Source organism: Triplophysa dalaica, chromosome 11 (assembly GCF_015846415.1).
Source record: "Triplophysa dalaica isolate WHDGS20190420 chromosome 11, ASM1584641v1, whole genome shotgun sequence".
Taxonomy (NCBI): domain Eukaryota; kingdom Metazoa; phylum Chordata; class Actinopteri; order Cypriniformes; family Nemacheilidae; genus Triplophysa; species Triplophysa dalaica.
Window position 1 is genome coordinate 22,838,545 of NC_079552.1, and position 19,168 is coordinate 22,857,712.

The 19,168-nt window shown below is 38.9% G+C and overlaps 1 protein-coding gene across 2 annotated transcripts in view; it reads right to left on the bottom strand.

Annotated features, from left to right (window-relative positions):
- The window catches only part of wdr11 (WD repeat domain 11), an 87,661-nt gene that overhangs the window by 65,153 nt on the left and 3,340 nt on the right, over positions 1-19,168 (bottom strand). The window contains exons 2-7 of one of the 2 annotated variants that reach the window (XM_056760468.1): positions 18,878-18,989; positions 16,092-16,245; positions 13,802-13,975; positions 10,267-10,459; positions 8,328-8,493; positions 3,943-4,045 (exon numbers count right to left, since the gene is read on the bottom strand). In XM_056760468.1, the coding sequence (XP_056616446.1) occupies positions 3,943-4,045; positions 8,328-8,493; positions 10,267-10,459; positions 13,802-13,975; positions 16,092-16,245; positions 18,878-18,989 (902 nt within the window). Of the gene's footprint in view, positions 1-3,927; positions 4,046-8,327; positions 8,494-10,266; positions 10,460-13,801; positions 13,976-16,091; positions 16,246-18,877; positions 18,990-19,168 lie in introns of both variants that reach the window. The other variant, XM_056760467.1, reaches the window with a different exon arrangement.

Here is a 19,168-nt window from a genome sequence, read left to right on the forward strand (position 1 = left end):
GAGGACCAAGAGGGACGATTCCAGGCCCTCGTCCAGACTCAACAGGAAGACCGCGAGTCGTTCCGGAGCTGGGTGAGCCAGGAGAGAGGCACAAGCTCAACATCCACGGAGCTATCCGGATGGCAGCCGGACGCCTGGTCAGCCCAACTCATCCCCCTCCTGACAGGAGAGGCCCAGATGGTCGCCCAGCAGCTAACCTGCTCATTTACTCGGACCTCAAAAAGGCTATCCTTGCCCTGTTCGGACTGAGTACCGAGAAACACACGCAGCGCTTCCGGTCACTGGAGCTTGGGGATCGCGGCCAGCCTTTTGCCTTTGTTCACCAGCTCCGGGACGCCTGCCGCAGATGGCTGATGGCCGACGCCAGCACCGTCGATGACATCGTGGACAAGGTGAAACTGGAACAGTTCGTGGGGTGGCTCCCCAAGAAAATCGCCCAATAGGTCCAGTGTCACCGACCGACGTCCAGCTGGTGGAGGACCAGTTGTTTTTTCATGCCCTGGGGTCGGCGTACCCTTACCATCTCTCTCTCCCTGTATCTCCCGCTCCTTCTCCCAAACCTGTGCCTTTTCCTAGGTCCCGGGGGAATTGGTTCCCACGCCCAGCCCCGCGTACCCGGACATCAACAGAGACAGGGACCCAAGGAGGGAGCCACGCCTGCAAGGCATCGGCTCCAATACCTCTTCCTTCCCTTCAGCCTCTCTTCGCCAATTCAGGGTTCTGCTTGGAATTTCACTTCTGGGCTGGCCGATTGGCGTTGTGGGGATCCCAGACATTATATCGACCGCTGTCCCATGATTTAGGTCGGTATGATGGTCCGGATTCCGGACAATCCACAGGCTGCCCTCGGTCAAGACGGGCTGTATCAAATACCTGTGAGTATTAGGGGAGGTATATATAAGGCTTTGGTGGATTCAGGCTGTAACCAAACCTCAATTCATCAAAGCCTGATTCAATTTGTGGCAGTGGATACGTGCCGCATGGTTAAAGTGAGGTGTGCACGGGGACGTGGTGAACTACCCTTTGGTGCCGCTGACCATACAATTTCGGGGTCAAAAGCATAGTGTAGAGGTGGCTGTTAACGGGCACCTCCAGCATTAACGCTAATTTTGGGAACAAATTGGCCATTGTTTTCGGTATTACTGGGGCAATTATGTGCAGATTTTTCTGGGCGCAACCAACGGCGACGGGGATGGGCAGACCTCGGATGACTGCCTCAGAGGAGCGGAGTGCTGTGGAGAAATGGAATCTCTCCCAGGGCGATGATTTTCCTCTGCAGCAATCTCAGGATGAATCGCTCAAACACGCGTTTGAGTTGGTCCGTACAATCGATGGCCAACTTCTCCACCCTGCGCAGCAGTTATCCTAACCGTATTTCTCCATTTTAAAAGACAGGTTGTATCGAGTGACCCAGGACACTCAGTCAAAACAGGATACAACCCAGTTAGTCATACCTAAAAGCCGTCTGGAAATGCTATTCCAAGCGATTCCTTGTAATCCAATGGTGGGGCACCTAGGACAAGCTGCATCTGTAAATCGCCTAACGACCCATTTTTTCTGGCCGTGCATTCATGAGAACGTACGCAGGTGGTGCGCGTCTTGTCCTGAATGCCAGTTGGTAAACCCACCGGCCACCCCAAGGGCACCGGATGAATTGGCATGGACCTCATCGGGCCGTTAGAGCGATTCAGCACGGTCTGTGCGGAGTGAGAGAGACGGGAGAAGAACGGTGAGTAAGCGGATCAAGGACATATTGAAAACACCTTCTTCTCATTGTAGTAATTGGCGAGGAGACGCTTTAAAAGTCAGTGGAGGAGTTGGAAGAGCAGAGAGAGACCGGCTGGGAAACGGACCACGAAAGAAGCCTCAAGACGTTGCGTCCAGGATTATCTGAAGGAATCTTACTCGACAGAGAGTTAAATGAAGTGATTGTGTATACGGGAAGTTGTAGACCCGGAAGTCATGGTAATAAAAGAATCTTACGTTTCCCAGCCACGCCGACCCAGCCTCCTTTCTTCCTTGCATCGCGACCTTTGTTACAAGAGTGTATGCACGTGACCTCACCACACACACAGGTCCAGCGAGTCACGCACAGTGAGTGGCAGAAAAACTGAAAGCAGAAATGTTAACTGCATTCTGTACACTATTAATTGTACAAATAGATTGAGCACAAAATTAGGGATGCGCCGATCCAATATTTTGGATTGGGATAGATACGGACCATTTTGCTGGATTGGGTTTCGAACTGATGGCCAATCAAAGTCCGATCCTGTGCGTTAGCAGGAGATGTTACTCATAAAGCTTCAAAAGGGACTAACTATAATGAAACCCACTTAAAATATTCATGCACTATATTCCCATTCTTTCTAGTCTTTTGATAGCTTTATGTGAGGAACAAACCAATATAACATATTTAGTCAAGAAAACTCAGACCTCCGCTGGTCCTGTCATCTGTCAATATACAGTCAGCGTGCAAAAGTGTTTAGTGACAGTAGGACCATACTCTTGCCAAAATGTTCCAAATGTTCTGTTAGTCTTCATAATAAGTAGATAATAGTATAGATCAGTGATTCTAAAACCTTTCAGATCAAGTTTCACCTTCAATAAATGTACTTGTTCCAAGTAGCACCTAATGACCGCCACATGATTAGATAAACATCGTCCTCTAATTATAATGTATTATTAATAATACAAACACTTTTCTATTTACAAGATGTTTTCAAACTAAGTAAGTCAGCAGTAATAGTGGAAACAAAATCACTGTAAACAGTGCTCTGTGAATGACTGTTATTGCAGTCTGGTAAATGACTCAGACGGAGGACGCAGTCTTCGAGAAGAGACATACATATTGATTGTACAAGGGTTTACATCAGTCCCTGGAACGCAACGCCATCTTTTAATGAAACAACAGTGAACTCATTGTCCATCACTGCCACCTGGCTTAGCGGAGTGAAAAACTGTTGACGATAAATCATTTTGCTCTCTGTACTGTATTTAAAATAGGAAAATGTTGTTGTGCTATTGATTGTACAGTTGGAGCACGAAATTAGAGATTTTGTTTTACAGATTGCCGAAGGATAAAAAGAAGCAAATGGATCGATGCAGTTTGCAGAAATTCAAAGGTGGATAAGCGCTGAACCCTTTATTCTGAGGTATGTTGTTTTTGTTAAATCATCCTATAATAGTGTTACCTATCTACTACCACCCACCTAAAGATTGTTGCAGACCGTGTACATCTCTTCATGGCAATGGTGTTTCGTGATGGCAGTGGTTTCATTTACAGGATAATGCACCCTATAACAATTCACACATCGACCATCAACAAATCAGATCGAGGGAGGCCCCTTGCAACTAGCAAGATATACAAGATCTGCTGATAATTTACAGGCAAATATGAAAATTGCATTATCATCTACTCACCATCTTGTTATTTTTTACCCGTATGACATTCTTCAACAGAGCACAAAAGAAGATATTCTGAAGAATTTTGGTCACCGAACAACAAGAGAGTGAGTAAATGAAAACAGATCATTTCCATTTTGGGGTGAAAACTGACACTTTTAGAGGTCTCGTGGAGTCCATGCCTTAATGCAGAGAGCGCTGTTTCGGCAGTACTGGACAAGACGTTTTATGTTGTGAACATGTGACTGATTAGTGCATGGATTTCTGTGATTTTGTGACCTCATGCCAGTTGAATTTTATTTAAACACATCAAGTTAAGCTTCATCAATTTACAGTTTCTAGACCTCAGAAAAACTGTTTCAAACAATAAGTATTTAATTCATTGGATTATCCCACAACAACTGCATCTTATTCAACATAATTAATTCTATAAGTGATTTGTTAAACAAAAAATAACTTGATCGTTTTAAACGACAAGACGTTTATACAACATTTTATTTTGGGGTGAACTATGCCTTTAAGTACCAGAGCCAGTCCTGCCTGTTTCATCAGGAGAAGATGTTGTGGAGCGACACACACGGAGTGTGACACAGCCGTTCTCATGGAGGCAATAGAGAGCATCTCTCTGGGCACAGGGAATCACCTAAACAGAACACAAGAAAAGGCAGCAGGCAAATCAGCAAGGTTTTTGTTCCAAAAACGATATACTTAAGTGGATAGTTAAAGCTACAATTCACGATAATTTTTGGGTAAAAAAAATTTGAAATCAATTATTGAGTAAATACATTAACAGATCAGTGTTCAAAATGATTGTCTCATCTTACCTTGATTCACAACAGTACACTTAAAAATAATGATTTATAATTTGCACTGTCGGGTACCATGCAGGAAATGTCAATTTGGGGGAGTACCTCTTTGCGTCCTTTCATCAAGGAGAGGAACCGGCTAGTTTATCACATCTTTGTTTCATTTAGTCAGAACAAAAGCGGCAGACATTGTATTTGTTCAGATGACATGTTTCAGATATATTACTTCTAGGACGTATGGTAGGTAGACACGTACAATTGATTATATATTAGTGATGTTTAAAACGTTCCGAGTTGTATCCGCTCTTCCGTTACTGCCACGTTGCTGTACAGATGCGCTGGTGCAGCTCTGATGCGGTGAGCAGAAGCGAGTAAGCACAGAGCTCAGATTCATCCGCGCAGCGCTGCAGTGCCAAAGCACAACCCACGTAAATAACTCTTTAACTGCAATTTTATGTTTCAAAGTGAGATGGCAACAAAGACGCCTAAGTTACAGACAGCAGTATTAAGTGAAAATGTTGTCATCAATGACTCCTGTATGACCTGTATGACAGAATTCACTTTACACAAATGGTATGTACGTGCATTTAAGTGCGAAAATTTAGTTGACAATTTGAAAGTCTATTTAAAAAGACAGACTTCTTGCTGTGATGGCCATATATATGTGATCAGAACCCATGACCAAACATACAACTCCAGTATATGAAATCACGGGGTTCATGCAGATGACATAATTGTATTGACTTGCGGTCTTCGCCATGGTAACATCATTCAGTATATCAAATATTCGTTCACAATTTAGCATCTTCAATATCTTGGCATCGTATTCGTGTTTTGGCCCTAAAATCAAAACACATTTGACCCTTCACAAGCAGTTTGATTGACAGGCGACCGGACCAATCGTAATGCCAATATTATTTGCCCTGTGACTGACTATTTTTTGCAACAAATAAACCAGTCCAACAAAACGTGCCTTAGTATAGTCTTTGTGATTAATAGAGAAATATCGCTTTTTAATTATTGTAATAGTAAACCGAGAAAAAAATATACCCAACTTTAATTGACGTTCACACTGTAACATTAAATGACAACTAAGTTATAACTTTTAAAAATCATTCTAAATGAGACGAAAAGTTGAGTTCACATCACAACTATACCAATACAGATACGAGACACCATTTTGTTGGAATCATTAATGTATTAATTATAGACAAAGCGTTCGGGAAGTTGTGTTTTAAGGCAGGATATACTAGGCTTCTTATTGATATATTACTTACATATTACATGTATGAGAAGGCTGGCAAGATATGGATTGCATCCCTGTGATGTGATGAGCACACCTTCAGCCTTCTGAGAGCAGCATTTGCAGTGACATTTTAAAGGAAAGAGGTTTACAGATGAAGTCGTAAAAGCAATCGTTGTTCTGTGTTTGTTGTATTTAACACAAACAAAGATTAAGACACAGACGGACTGTTATTGTTTCCTGTACTGAACTAATATTTTAAAATTTACTTTCTTTTTTACAAAGAAGGATCACGGCCGACCAATTCTTTGCTGTTAAACCCATTGCACATAGAGACCAAAATTTGGGTCTGAAACTTGTGCACGATAAAAAATAAATACGACTTTACGTTGTGTCAATCAAATTAACACTCTGCCTCCGATATTTTCGTCCGTCATAAAACATTTCAGAACAGGTTTTATTTTCAGCATTTTTCACATCTGCAGCAAGCATTTTGAGTTGCCTTTTATTACAATTCATAGACACCTTACATACGAGAGCCAAATACGAAAAAACACATACGAAAATTTCGGACTGTATGTGCAAAGACCTTCACTCTTTTCTAAAATTGTCAGTATTACGCATTACATAGTAAATATAAACACTTAATAAGCACATTTAGGTTAGCTTTACATCCATGTGTGTGACAGTAGTAGCATACTGCATCGCACAAGTTAAGAATTAACGTAACATTATCGTCTCATTGTTACCGTTATTTCAAATCCTGAATGTGTCCTGTGAATGCATATCGAATACCTTTCTGTCTGAAATCAGCGTGCCATTTTTCCAGAAATTTTTCACTATTTCCCTAATATTTTCCCTCTATGAATGGGAGCGGGCTTTTGCGAAGGGTCAATTAAACTATGAGGACCACTCACAGCAAGCAAGTTTTAAGCGAGCAACATCCCCCCAAAAAAAGAAAAGAAGAAAACACTGAAACATTTATATCAAATCCATTTTTGTGTTCTTCTGAAGAAGATCTCTTATACAAAAAATGATACAAATTTGACTTAGAATTCTAAGCATGCATGTGTATACTGAATATTTAATATGGGCTGGATTTTGCGTCAAATTGGGTCCCGATAACAGACAAACTGGTGATGAGTGTGTGTGTGTGTGTAGGTGTGTGTGTGTAGGTGTGTTTGTGTGTGTGTGTTATTGGCTTATGGCAGGATCCAATGGTATAGCTGATTAGAAGTATGAGAGCTGCAGTATCAGTCATGCTAATTGCCCTCCTGACAAGTACTTTATAACACTAAGCAACACTTAGACTCCTGTGGAGAGATAGAGCGAGTATTTGTGTCAGTTTATAGAGTGCCTCAGAGATGATGTATTTTTGTAGGCTAACCCGAAGTTTGCGCCGGACTGGTTCCAACAACCGAACCCTATGTATTTATTCCATAGACTTTATGAAGATCACAAAAATAAAATCTGTGATTAACAAATGTTCATGATGTTAACACGTTTGTCTATCAAGATAAACACAATGTTAAAAGCAAAAATCATGTTTGCAGAGTTCAGCTGTGTTTGTTAGCTTACTGCATTTGGGTGATGGATGTTATATAAACTGTGGATATAACGCTGGATTTGGAGATCGTTTGAAACTGATATGTGGAACGGCGGACCAGCGATTGTATGTTTTCAGAAATAATCATACAGCTGTATCTGTCTTTTATAAATGTGATCAAACTATAGACTCAAAAAATACGGCTAACTAACACAATAAAAACATGACAAATAACATTATAAAAAACATGATTTCTAAAAAAAAATTAAACCGTTCTCGTTGTGGAACAAAACTCTTCAGATATACTTTACATTCTTATAATTTCCCATTGAATGTCCAAATTAATGTATAAACAAGAGATTTCTTTATCATTTTATGGATGACAGCCAACATTCTGATTTTAGTACTTCAACTGATGTCTCTATTAAATGGATTATTTTACATTCATTTTAACATTAGTTATAGCCATTCAACAGTATAATAATTGAGAGCTGTGATGTCTAACAGGAAGGAAATATACAGAATATGGATTGATGTTTTCAAACACGTTACAGTCTTTAATGCTAAATTGTAAATTAAACAGAAGAATTCTCATTAAAGCTCCATTAAACACATTGAGCTCCTCTTTTCTTCTGTTGTTTGATGAACATTAGTGACAGGAGTCACAGCAGCAGGTTTAACACTGCGTCTCTCTACACAGATCTCACGCCTCTCCAAACTCTTTGCCTTCATGTAAGAATTGATTTAACACGTTGAAATCTGTGTTTACGAAAATAGTAGACAAAACAGGCTCTCTGGCATAATCTTGTGTGTTTTTGTTCATTGAAGCATGAAAAATAACTTGTGGTGGTGGGCTGACTGACAGATTCACTGACGCAGTCTTTAGACGCGTTTTGAGCGTCCCACAACAAGAAGCTGTCTATCTATCTGATCTAAGTATATAACATATGAATATGAGCAGTGTGTTTTCCCAAGTTTCCCATCTCAATGAGCACAACATCCCAGGGATAAGTCTGATGTACAGTGAGAACATCATGTAGTTCTCATAAGGCAGTGCCCTTGTCCACCTGAGGTGGAATATAAACGGGACTCGAGTATTACACATTAGTGTAGTTTGTTGCCTGACCCTGTCTCCTGTATCTTTTTTGATTGCTATTAACATTTTAGCGTGAAGACTTCTAGTACAGTATGTGTGTGTGTGTGGATTACAACAGCATGATATACAAAGTTTTAGAAACTCGTAAAACTTTACAAACTGGACAATGCACCTGTTTCTTAAAATGACCAATTTACAGGCATTCTTATTGCCCCATCCCTACCCTCCACACACCTGTATAAAGGGCACACCAGAGCGCTCTATTGCCACCACACCCACAGTCTGGCTGAGCTCCAGGTCTAGGATGAGAATCTCTCTGGAATAAAGCAGCAGCATGTGGTTCCTCTTAGACGGCAGATATGACAGCTGTAGACAGTCATTAAGAGTCACAGCTTCAGCCCTGCAATAAAATACAGGCAACTTTTTAAATTTGAAAGAAGGTACATAAAGTGACAGCATACATATTTATATACGGTCTAATCTGCACGTATTTACATTTGCACCTGTCTCTCTGAACAGTACTGATGCCCTAAAGTGATGTCCAAGTTGAACTTTGCTCTTAATTTGTAATATTATTAAAGATATATTAAAAAGTTCTATGTCTGCTGTGTAGTTGTGTTCGAAGTATAAACTGCTCAGTTTTGAAATTAATTTAAGGAGGCCTTGCAAAAAAAAGACGACATATGAGCAAATCTAAATAAATCAAGACCCAGGAGAAGGACTGCTTGAGAGAATAAACAAAATATTAATAAATGATAAACTATAGTCAAGGTATGCTTGCTCAGAACAAAAAACATTTTCAGAGGTTTACACCCACCTGTCTTTAAATGAATGGTGTTGACTTTGTGGGCAGAACTGAATGTTTCTATCTATTGAAACAGTTGTGTATGAGTCTCCTGATTGTCCTCAATGTGTAAAAACTGCCATTGATTGTTTAGGTAACATCATACAGTATTAAGAATCCGGTGTATGTTAACTTATGCCCCGGGCTATTTTGAGAAATTCTGTTATTATTCTTTACTGCGAACTTTGTTAACATTTCTTTGGTGAAATAACTTGCTCTGGGCAGGACTAAATTAAAATTAAACCTTCATTTTCAAAAATCCTCTTATTTTTCCAAATGTTTCAGCTTTTTCAAGATTCTGCAAGGGGTGTGTAAACTTTTGAGCATATGTGTAGAGTTTGGTTCCAAAATGAGATCCCGTTTTAAACTTCTTCAAAAGTAATCTTTTTTGTTATGTTATCATGTTTTAATTGTGTTTTAGTGTGTTATTTTTTGGAGGTATAAGGTCTTAAATCAAAACAAACCAACTGCAGTCTGATTGATATTAATTGGAATGAACAATAAAAAACATGATTTTTTTTCTTTTAAACACGGAGTGAACTCATTTTCATATAATGTTTATGAAATGGTTTAAAATAAGGGATTGGACAAAACAGTTGACTTTTAATGCCCTAACATGTATAGTTGGGATGAAAAGCACCTAAGAGTCATGGTTCCAGTTATATTCAGTTCTTTGCATAACAGTTATATTAGTTCTTTGTGTTTGGTGTTCCTTCTATTTATACTCCCAATTTTGGGAGTGACAATGACAATGGTTCACTTGCTTTTTCTTGCAACTGTATGTAAATAAATCTATGAGCAAATCTATGTCAGTACGTCAAATTAGCACAACATTTCGGGGTGGTTTTCTGGACAGGGTTTAGGTCCAGTCCCAGACTAATTTAACTGTTAAAGGCGTCTTGATAGAAAAAAAACACTTGCACAGACATATCTTAAAATATATCAGAGCAATAGAGATTGTCTCAAGATACAAACTAGTAGTTTTTTGTTAAAAAAGTTTTTTAAAACAACTTTAATATCCTAATTTAACTAAGGCCTAGTCCTGGTTTAAAATAAACCCTATCCAGGAAACTGCCCCTATAAATAGAAAACAAGACAACAGAAAAACACTTGGCACGTAACTAATTTAACACTTTAAAAACAGAAAATATATCATCGGGACTTGAAACAAAAAATAAAATACACAGACACACCAAACGTCCTGAAAAATTAGATTCAATATATCACTGTTTACTGACGTATACTGACGACACAAAAATAAAATCTCTTCATGCTTATTCTAAAATGCAGTCCTATGGTATAATCCTGGGGGCCGGACACAGAACTTACGTAGGTTTCTCATTGGTGATGAGCACTTTGACTTTATTGAGGGCTTTCTTGGCACCAGTGGGTTGGACAGGAGCAGGCTTGCTGTGGGCGGGGCTTGAATGAGGGCTGGCGATGTAAACCTTCTTACCACCACTACCCGGCGGTTTTGAGTGAGAGAAATCTGTGATGAACACTATACCCTCACTGGTTAGTACTGTACAAAGATGACAAGAAACAAATGGCAGATAGAAACTGTTACAAAACATGCACTTTACGATTGAAAAAAATATAAATCACTGGTTAGTTGTCACTCCGAACACACTGTGTGCATACTTTTAACACTCTGTATTTTTTTATTATGATCTCACTGTTGAAGTGAGGCTATCAGTGAAAAGGATTTTCTTTGTTTATTTCAATGCAGAATAGTAATAAGAAAGCTCTAACAACAAAGTACTATCGTAAGCTGACAACCTATAATAATAATATTATTATTATAATAATAATTTGTTTCATTTAAATAGCGTTTTTCTGGGTACTCAAAGTGCTTAACATGAAATAGGGGAATCTCCTCAAGCACCACCAATACAGGGAATATACAGGGAATGCATTCACTGATAAAAAAAATAATGAATGCACTGGAGATTGCTATGAATAAAGGCATCCGTCAGTCCTTAAATGTACATGTTGTGTAAATTACTTTTTTTGAGTCCACAGAATGGTCAACATCTACAGGTGCTGATCATATAATTAGAATATCATCAAAAAGTTGATTTATTTCACTAATTCCGTTCAAAATGTGAAACTTGTATAATGTATACATTCATTCCACACAGACTGATATATTTCAAGTGTTTATTTCTTTTAGTTTTGATGATTATAACTGAAAACTAATGAAAATCCCAAATTCAGTATCTCAGAAAATTAGAATATTACTTATGGATTTTTAGAAATCTTGGCCAACTGAAAAGTATGAAGATGAAAAGTATGAGCATGTACAGCACTCAATACTTAGTTGGGGCTCCTTTTGCCTGAATTAATGCAGCAATGCGGCGTGGCATGGAGTCGATCAGTCTGTGGCACTGCTCAGGTGTTATGAGAGCCCAGGTTGCTCTGATAGTGGCCTTCAGCTCTTAAGCATTGTTGGGTCTTCAACAATGTATCGCATCTTCCTCTTCACAATACACCATAGATTTTCAATCTGCATCTCCATAAAGTTGGTCAGCAGCAGGAAGCATGAAGTGCTCTAAAACGTCCTGGTATACGGCTGTGTTGACCTTTGACCTCAGAAAACACAGTGGACCAACACCAGCAGATGACATGGCACCCCAAACCATCACTGTCTGTGGAAACTTTACACTGGATCTCAAGCGACGTGGATTCTGTGCCTCTCCTCTCTGGGACCCTGATTTCCAAAGAAAATGCTAAATTTATTTTCATCAGAGAACATAACTTTGGACCACTGAGCAGCCTTTTTATCTTTAGCACAGGCGAGACGCTCATGACCCTGTCTGTTGTTCAAGAGTGGCTTAACACAATGAATGCGACAGCTGAAACCCATGTCTTGCATACATCAGTGTGTAGTGGTTCTTGAAGCACTGACTTCAGCTGCAGTCCACTCTTTGTGAATCTCCCCCACAATTTTGAATGGGTTTTGTTTCACAATCCTCTCCAGGGTGCGTTTATCCCTATTGCTTATACACATTTTTTCTACCACATCTTTTTCTTCCCTTCGCGTCTCTATTAATGTGCTTGGACACAGAGCTCTGTGAACAGACAGCCTCCTTTGCAATGACCTTTTGTGTCTTGCCCTCCTTGTGCAAGGTGTCAATGGTGGTCTTTTGGACAAGTCAGCAGTCTTCCCCATGATTGTGTGGCCTACAGAACTAGACTGAGAGAGCATTTAAAGGCCTTTGCAGGTGTTTTGAGTTAATTAGTTGATTAGAGTTTGGCACCAGGTGTCTTCAATATTAAACCTTTTCACAATATTCTAATTTTCTGAGATACTGAATTTAGTGTTTTCATTAGTTGTCAGTTATTATCCTTAAAATTAAAAGAACTAAACACTTGAAATATATCAGTCTGTGTGGAATGAATGTATACATTATACAAGTTTCACTTTTTGAATGGAATTAGTGAAATAAATCAACTTTTTGATGATATTCTAATTATATGACCAGCACCTGTATTTGCCGTCACCACATGCTAGATTCGAACTGCCAAAAGGCCAGAGCAATTCTGGTGTTGTAACAGTTAAATTCTGTCATCATTTACTCACCCTTAGATTGTTTCAAACCTGTATAAATGTCTTTGTTCTGCTGAACACAAAGTCAGATATTTGGAAGAATGTCAGTCACCAAATAGATCTCATCTCCTATTCACTGCCATTGTAGGGAAAAAATACTATGGGAGACAATGGGGTATGAGATCTGGGGCTGGATACACAAAACATTGACAAAAACATGTCTCAAGATTAATCTTACAATGTAAAGCCATATGTTCAAAATAATTGAACACTTTTTACTTTTGAGTGAAGAATAATGATGATATTTGATGTTTTTGGTAAAGTTAAAGACTTGTTAGTGTTTAACATTCATTTCTCTTAAACCCCATTCACATAGCCCGCTGATCCCAAAAAATTGCCAGACAGCCTTCAGTGTGAACGCAAACGCATCCCGATAGATCTGAAAAATTATTCCGTAAAGTGGAAAGTAACATTAACGGGATCAGTCCCTTTCTTTTTTAGCGCTTGCTAACCTTTGAATTAATATGTGATCGTAAATGCCATTTAACATTTCACATCCTGATATATAGAGGCTATATAGGTGCTTGTAACACACATAAAGCTTATTGTGTAGATAAACATATATGGTTAAAACATGAGCAAGCAAGTGTAATCATTGACATATTAAAATGATGTGCTCTTACAACAGAAATTAGGATGTTCTTAGGAAAATATTTGAAAACATTTTAAGAAATGTTTGAGAACGCACTTACGAACATTCTTACGAACTTCCTATAATTTCTCTCAACAACAATCTTATATTTTGAATTAAGAACAGATTCTTGAATACGGCCCCTGTTTGGTTACTAACATTCTTCCCAAAATCTTGCTTTGTGTTCAACAGAACAAAGAAATCTGAGGGAGAACTATCCTGTTAAATCTTTGCAGACCGTTTGCTTTAAATATCCACATGTTCTTCACATTAACTTTTATGTGAGGAATTGGAAATGGGCAGAGTACTGCATTTGATAATTTTTTACTCATTAAAATTACACATCACTTTAAAATATAGTCGTGGGTAATGATGAGGTATGATCATTATGATATTTATGATTATAAAACACAAGTTACAATATGATATAGATGTGTGAAGTTATAAAAATGATTATAATATGCATTTGCTAATAATTACACATGAATTGTATTACGTAAAATTTAACCGTTTATCACTATAGTTGAAGTGGATTGTCAGTTTCATTAAATCATAGAAAGTACTGCCCATGATGTATATGTGCATCATGTACTTATACCAAAATAATGGGATTTAATACACACATGCCAGATTGGAGGGCTCAAAAGGATCGAAGGAAAACGACAGAATATTCTCAGCATAGCTCTTCTTCCAAAGCTTGGTTCCCGTGTCACCGTTCCACAAGACAATGAAGTTGGGAGGATGGACAGCCAGCAGAAGATCACGAGAAGCATCCTGAGCCCACAGCCAGTCCATATCTAATATAACATTTGCATTTAAATAGAGATTTAATTACATTTATTCATAAGGATTAATCACACGCAAAAAAGTGTGTAAAGAACATAGATACTCATGCCTATAACAAAAAATGTACAGCTGTGGGAAACAATTAAACAACCATTCCAACTTTTCATTTATTCAGCATTCTACATGTATTAAGGCCATTCCAGTTCAGTGTCTGATGAATTTCAAAATCATACATCAGGAGTGACAAAGTCATCAGTGAAAGACTGTCATAAAACTGACAAAAATCGAGGTCATCACATAAAAAAATTAAATAATACAGAACATCTTTTCTGTCATATTGAGCCGTTTTCCCATTTTTTATTTTCAGCAAATACATGGCACATGGGCCTCATTCATGAAACATTCGTACATATACGAGTAAATATATGATTGATTTGTAAGTAAAACAGACATTTCCCAAAACTCTGTGAACCTACGCCGTAGCCTACGCAAAATCCAAAAATGTAATATCGCGTCTACTCAACGGGGACCCTACGTGGACCGCACGTGCTGGGATTTGTCTGTTTGAACCCCTCCCTCATGTAAAATAACTCAATAGAGTCATGTTTACTCAGATAATTTATTCGGAAATGAGTTTAAGTAAAAATATTTGTACTTCTGTATTAAACATCTCAATTCTGCAACAAAAGTGACTGTTTACTTACTTTCACTGCTAATGCTTCTCAAGCGAGCTTCTTCTTCTTCTGCTCTTGTCTTGGTTACACAAGCAACACGCGCATGGACACTGATGCCTAGTGTTCATTGCCTGTTGACGCGGACAACAACGTAGAAGTACAAATGAAATCCGACACGTAGGCTACGGCGTGGTTCCTCCACAGAACTAAAAATCGGGCTTTAGGCTAATTGAAGACCAAAATACTTTGTAAAGGTCAGATTTGATAGTTAAATGTGTGTATGTAAATTAATTCCAATTATTTGTAAATAAGGCGTGATTGCAAGCATTAGCATTATTATATAAACATTAAGCAAACAGCAATATTAATTTCTTCACTGTTGTGATGTTCAATTATGATGGTTGGTCAATGTAGTGTTTCTCCCGCCCCTCCTCCACTGTGATTGGGCGACTGTGTAAAAAGGGATAGTGACGTGCTCTCCGTATGGTTTTACCCAAAGTATACAGAACGTTTCAATATTTTACAAAATATTTAGACATAGTATGGACGGGTTGCAATTTCTTTGGTACCAAAAAACTTTCCGTGAATCCGAAAATTGACACTGTAGTAGAGTAGGCGGGGCGAGACCGTGGTTCGAGATGTAATACATCTCCATAAAAGGGAAGGAAGGAGGCGGGAACCGGCAAACATTTTAACATTTAATAACAGAAATAATAACAGCCGGCGGCCCCTCACGAACGGCCGCCGGCGAACAAAACATAAATATAAATACAAATACAAACATAAACAGGTTCTGGCCTGGTCCTCTCTCTTCGACGGTCCGGTCGCTCGTTCCTTTTATATGCTCCCTATCTCCTACAAGATTCGAGACCGGTGCGCGCACAGCTGCCGCTAATTCACAATTACTCACCGGACTCGAACCAAGGTCTCGCCCCGCCTACTCTACTACAGACACCAGGGGGAATTTACGAATGATTTACACAAAAAAACACAAAAAAAATTGTGTTTCATGAATGAGAACCAAGATTTGTATTTAACATTTGGGAAAAATATTGTAAGTACTAGACAGAATTAAAAAACAATAACCAAACACATTTAGAAAATCTGAAAATAATTTTGAAATTGTCTCTTTTTTTCCACGGCTGTATATAGTAATAATTTAGTGGCCGTTTCCCCTAAAGGGATTAGATTAAACCAGACATTAGTTAAATTAGAATATGCAAGTAGTTTTTAGAAACATGCCTTTCCCATTTAACCGCTCTTAACTATTTGACATTTTAAGGGGCACACTGGGAAGTGTTTCAAGAAGAACCTATGATTCCAGAAATGCTGTTATGTAAAAAAACCTGTAAGTATACATGGTATATAAATGTCAAATAATAAAGCATTTATTTGGTTGTTTATTATAATATAATGATCTATATCATATAGTAAAAGCAGAACTGATGCTGACCCTGAATGGGTTTGGTATGCTCCTGGATCTCACAGTGTGCCATACCGCTCACCACATCCCACACGATGATCTTTCCTGCCGCGTCTGCAGACGCCAGACGCAGTGAGTAAGGTGAGTTGAGATTGTGGTGGTAGTTTTCTCTGGACCATTTAACCTAGTGGAGCAGAAATGGCACACAACAACAATAAGACTGGTTGCTATGTGGTTGTGGATGCCATGATGTAACGGACTGATGTGAGGGGTCATAATATGGTTCCTATGGTAGCATGGGTGGATGTTCTTTCTATTTAGATCTATACAGCTGAATAAATATGCTTTCCATTGATGTATGAATTGTTAGGATAGGACAATATTTAGCCGAGACACAACAGCTTGAAAATCTGTAATCTTAAGGGGGTCACACACCGGACGTGGAACCGCCGAGCCGCGCAGCGTAGTGCTATTGTTTGTAAAAATGAACATATTGTTTTCTTTGAATGTACACAAACCAGCGCTTCCATTGCACGCATGTCGGCAGCGCTATGCTACAACTCAGGACGGTGAGTCCTGCATCGACACAACGTGCCACGCTTAATTTAACATTAAATTAGATGTTCTTTGACTGAAATCATCCTTAATGTACACACTGACTTCACCATTAACTGCAAGATTAACTTTGGGTAGGCGGACCCCTGTTGGGCTATGGCGTAATGGCATAGGTTCTGTAGAACCCTTAAAAATTAGTTCTTGCATTCAGGGTTCTAAATAAACACCCACCAGATGCCGATACAAATGAACAGAGTTGGATATTGCAGTCAAATTAATTGCCAAATTGACTTATTACTTATGTTCATAAATTATGTTCACTCACTTTGCAGGGAAGGTTCATGTAAACCAATTCACATTTAATATAGTCAATTGCGCAGCTTCTGCGCATTTCTGACTCAAAACAGACCCGTCATGTAAGACATCACAGCACCGCGAGAGAGGCAACTGCTCTGTTCCCTTTTGAATTCAAAGTCCACTCCTGATAGAAGTTTAAAACGTATTTTTATTGAACAGTGGATAGCCTCTATATCACATTGGTTAAACTGTTTTATTGTTTTTAATCATTTTCTACATATATTAACATTAACGTTACTTTTAACCGGAACTGATCAGTAATGGTTGGTGTGACACCGGACATCACCGGCGCGATGTAACACGTCAAAAGTAGGACTGCAACAACTAATCGGTAAAATCGACAATGAAAATAGTGGTAAAAATATTTCATTAGCGATAGTTGGTGTAGTTAGCTATTTTCTACCTGGCTTTTGAATCCGGCTCTACAAACCCTCGGTTTTAAAGCCCACTGCTATGATTGGAAAGCAGTTTGCGTAGTAAACTTAGTTGGAGTCTTCTGTGAATATGGTTAGACATGTAACGTTAGGTTACACGTTATCAGGACATATGAAGCGATCTCTAACAAAAGAATAGTGACGCATAGTACAGAAATGTTTTACTCTATCTGGTTCCGCGCAACTTGTGTTACTTCAGAATTGTCATGCGAGAACCAGCAGGCGGGGCTAGAGAAGTAGTTGTTGATATTCTTCTGTGGTGGGGGTGTTCAAGGACCTGGTGTTCGCTGGGCCTGGTGTCAATAAAAGATGTCGTTACAGTTAAAAGGACATTTTCAGTTCTGACTCTTACAGGATGTTCACTTGAATACGATTCCCTCTTATACAACAAAAGCTTGGGGTAAAATTGAGGTCATAATTCATGACACCTTTAAGTCAGACGTGTTTTGCATGCATCTCCATGCATCTTCAAGCCGCACTCTTTTAAAGTTTAAAGGGGAGGGGAGTTTTAAATGAAAAAATTAAATTAGTATTTAGTATTAGTATTATATTAGTAAAACCCAATTTGTGGCGTTTGCACTTTGCAAAGAACATAATAGACAAAAGACATTAGAAAAGTATTAGAACCCATTATAATTTAAAATTTTGTCCACACTGGATGCGGCCTGTGTCCACATGGTGTATGTCCTTGTTAACAAATGAATGCCAATAATTTAATGTCTATAACGGTGTGTCCCAACTGGTTTTGGAGACCCACCAACACTGTAAATAAAGGAATACGCTGCTATTACCTTTAAGGCTATTGGGAAGTTATTGAAAACTGTTAAAAACGGACTTTGCAAAGACTTTGTGGGCTGAATAGATCCATTTTAATCTTAAAGGTCATGTTTTTAACGACTGTCTAATAGGCACCTTTAGTTTCCTAAAATGCAACTGAGGTCATACCGCAACAGGTATAGACAGCTGTGCTTACTGAAGGGCACATTATTTAATTGGCTATTAATTTTCAGTGACGTCCATCTACTTAATTCTTCTGCAAATAAGGTTGTATTTATATATATGGTTATATCTTATAATGTGTACATATTTTTTACATTAAAAATCTGGTTATATAACAAACACACGTACCTGCATCTGAAAAAAAAAAATCACAGCACTCTCACAGCTGGAGGTCCAATGCTACTGGATCTCCAGGCTAGATACAAGCCCTGGCTCGCACTGGCCCGCACTGGCCCACCTATGGAAAACCAGCTACTGGGTTTACACCCCTATACTGCACCTAAACTCACAAATTCTGACTTCTGTGCCCTCCATAAGCCTGGTGTTCTGTTTGTGATTGAAAAATGTGTGTGTGACAAATGTGTATTTAAGTTTTGTGTTTTCTTCAGTTTGCCTTGATGCTCAGTTTTGGCTAGCTGGATAAATATCTTCAGTATGTCACAGACAGAAGAACAGAAAGGAAGAACTCACTTTGACCACATTGGCTTTGTGTCGCTCCAGGACTTGAATAGTTTGAGACGTCTTGGGATCAATAATGAGGATACTAGTGTGACAGCCCTGAGCAATCAGACCCTGCCATCCCCTGCGAGCAGAGACAGAGACAAAGAAAGAGAACAATGTTTCACAATTCCCATTATCACATATTATCATTCTAACTACTGTAACTGTGGGGGCCATTATCCGGAAATGGAAAGAGTATCAGTTCACCACGGCCACGATCAGGTGCTCCATGTAAGATCACTGTCCGAGGAGTCTAAAGAA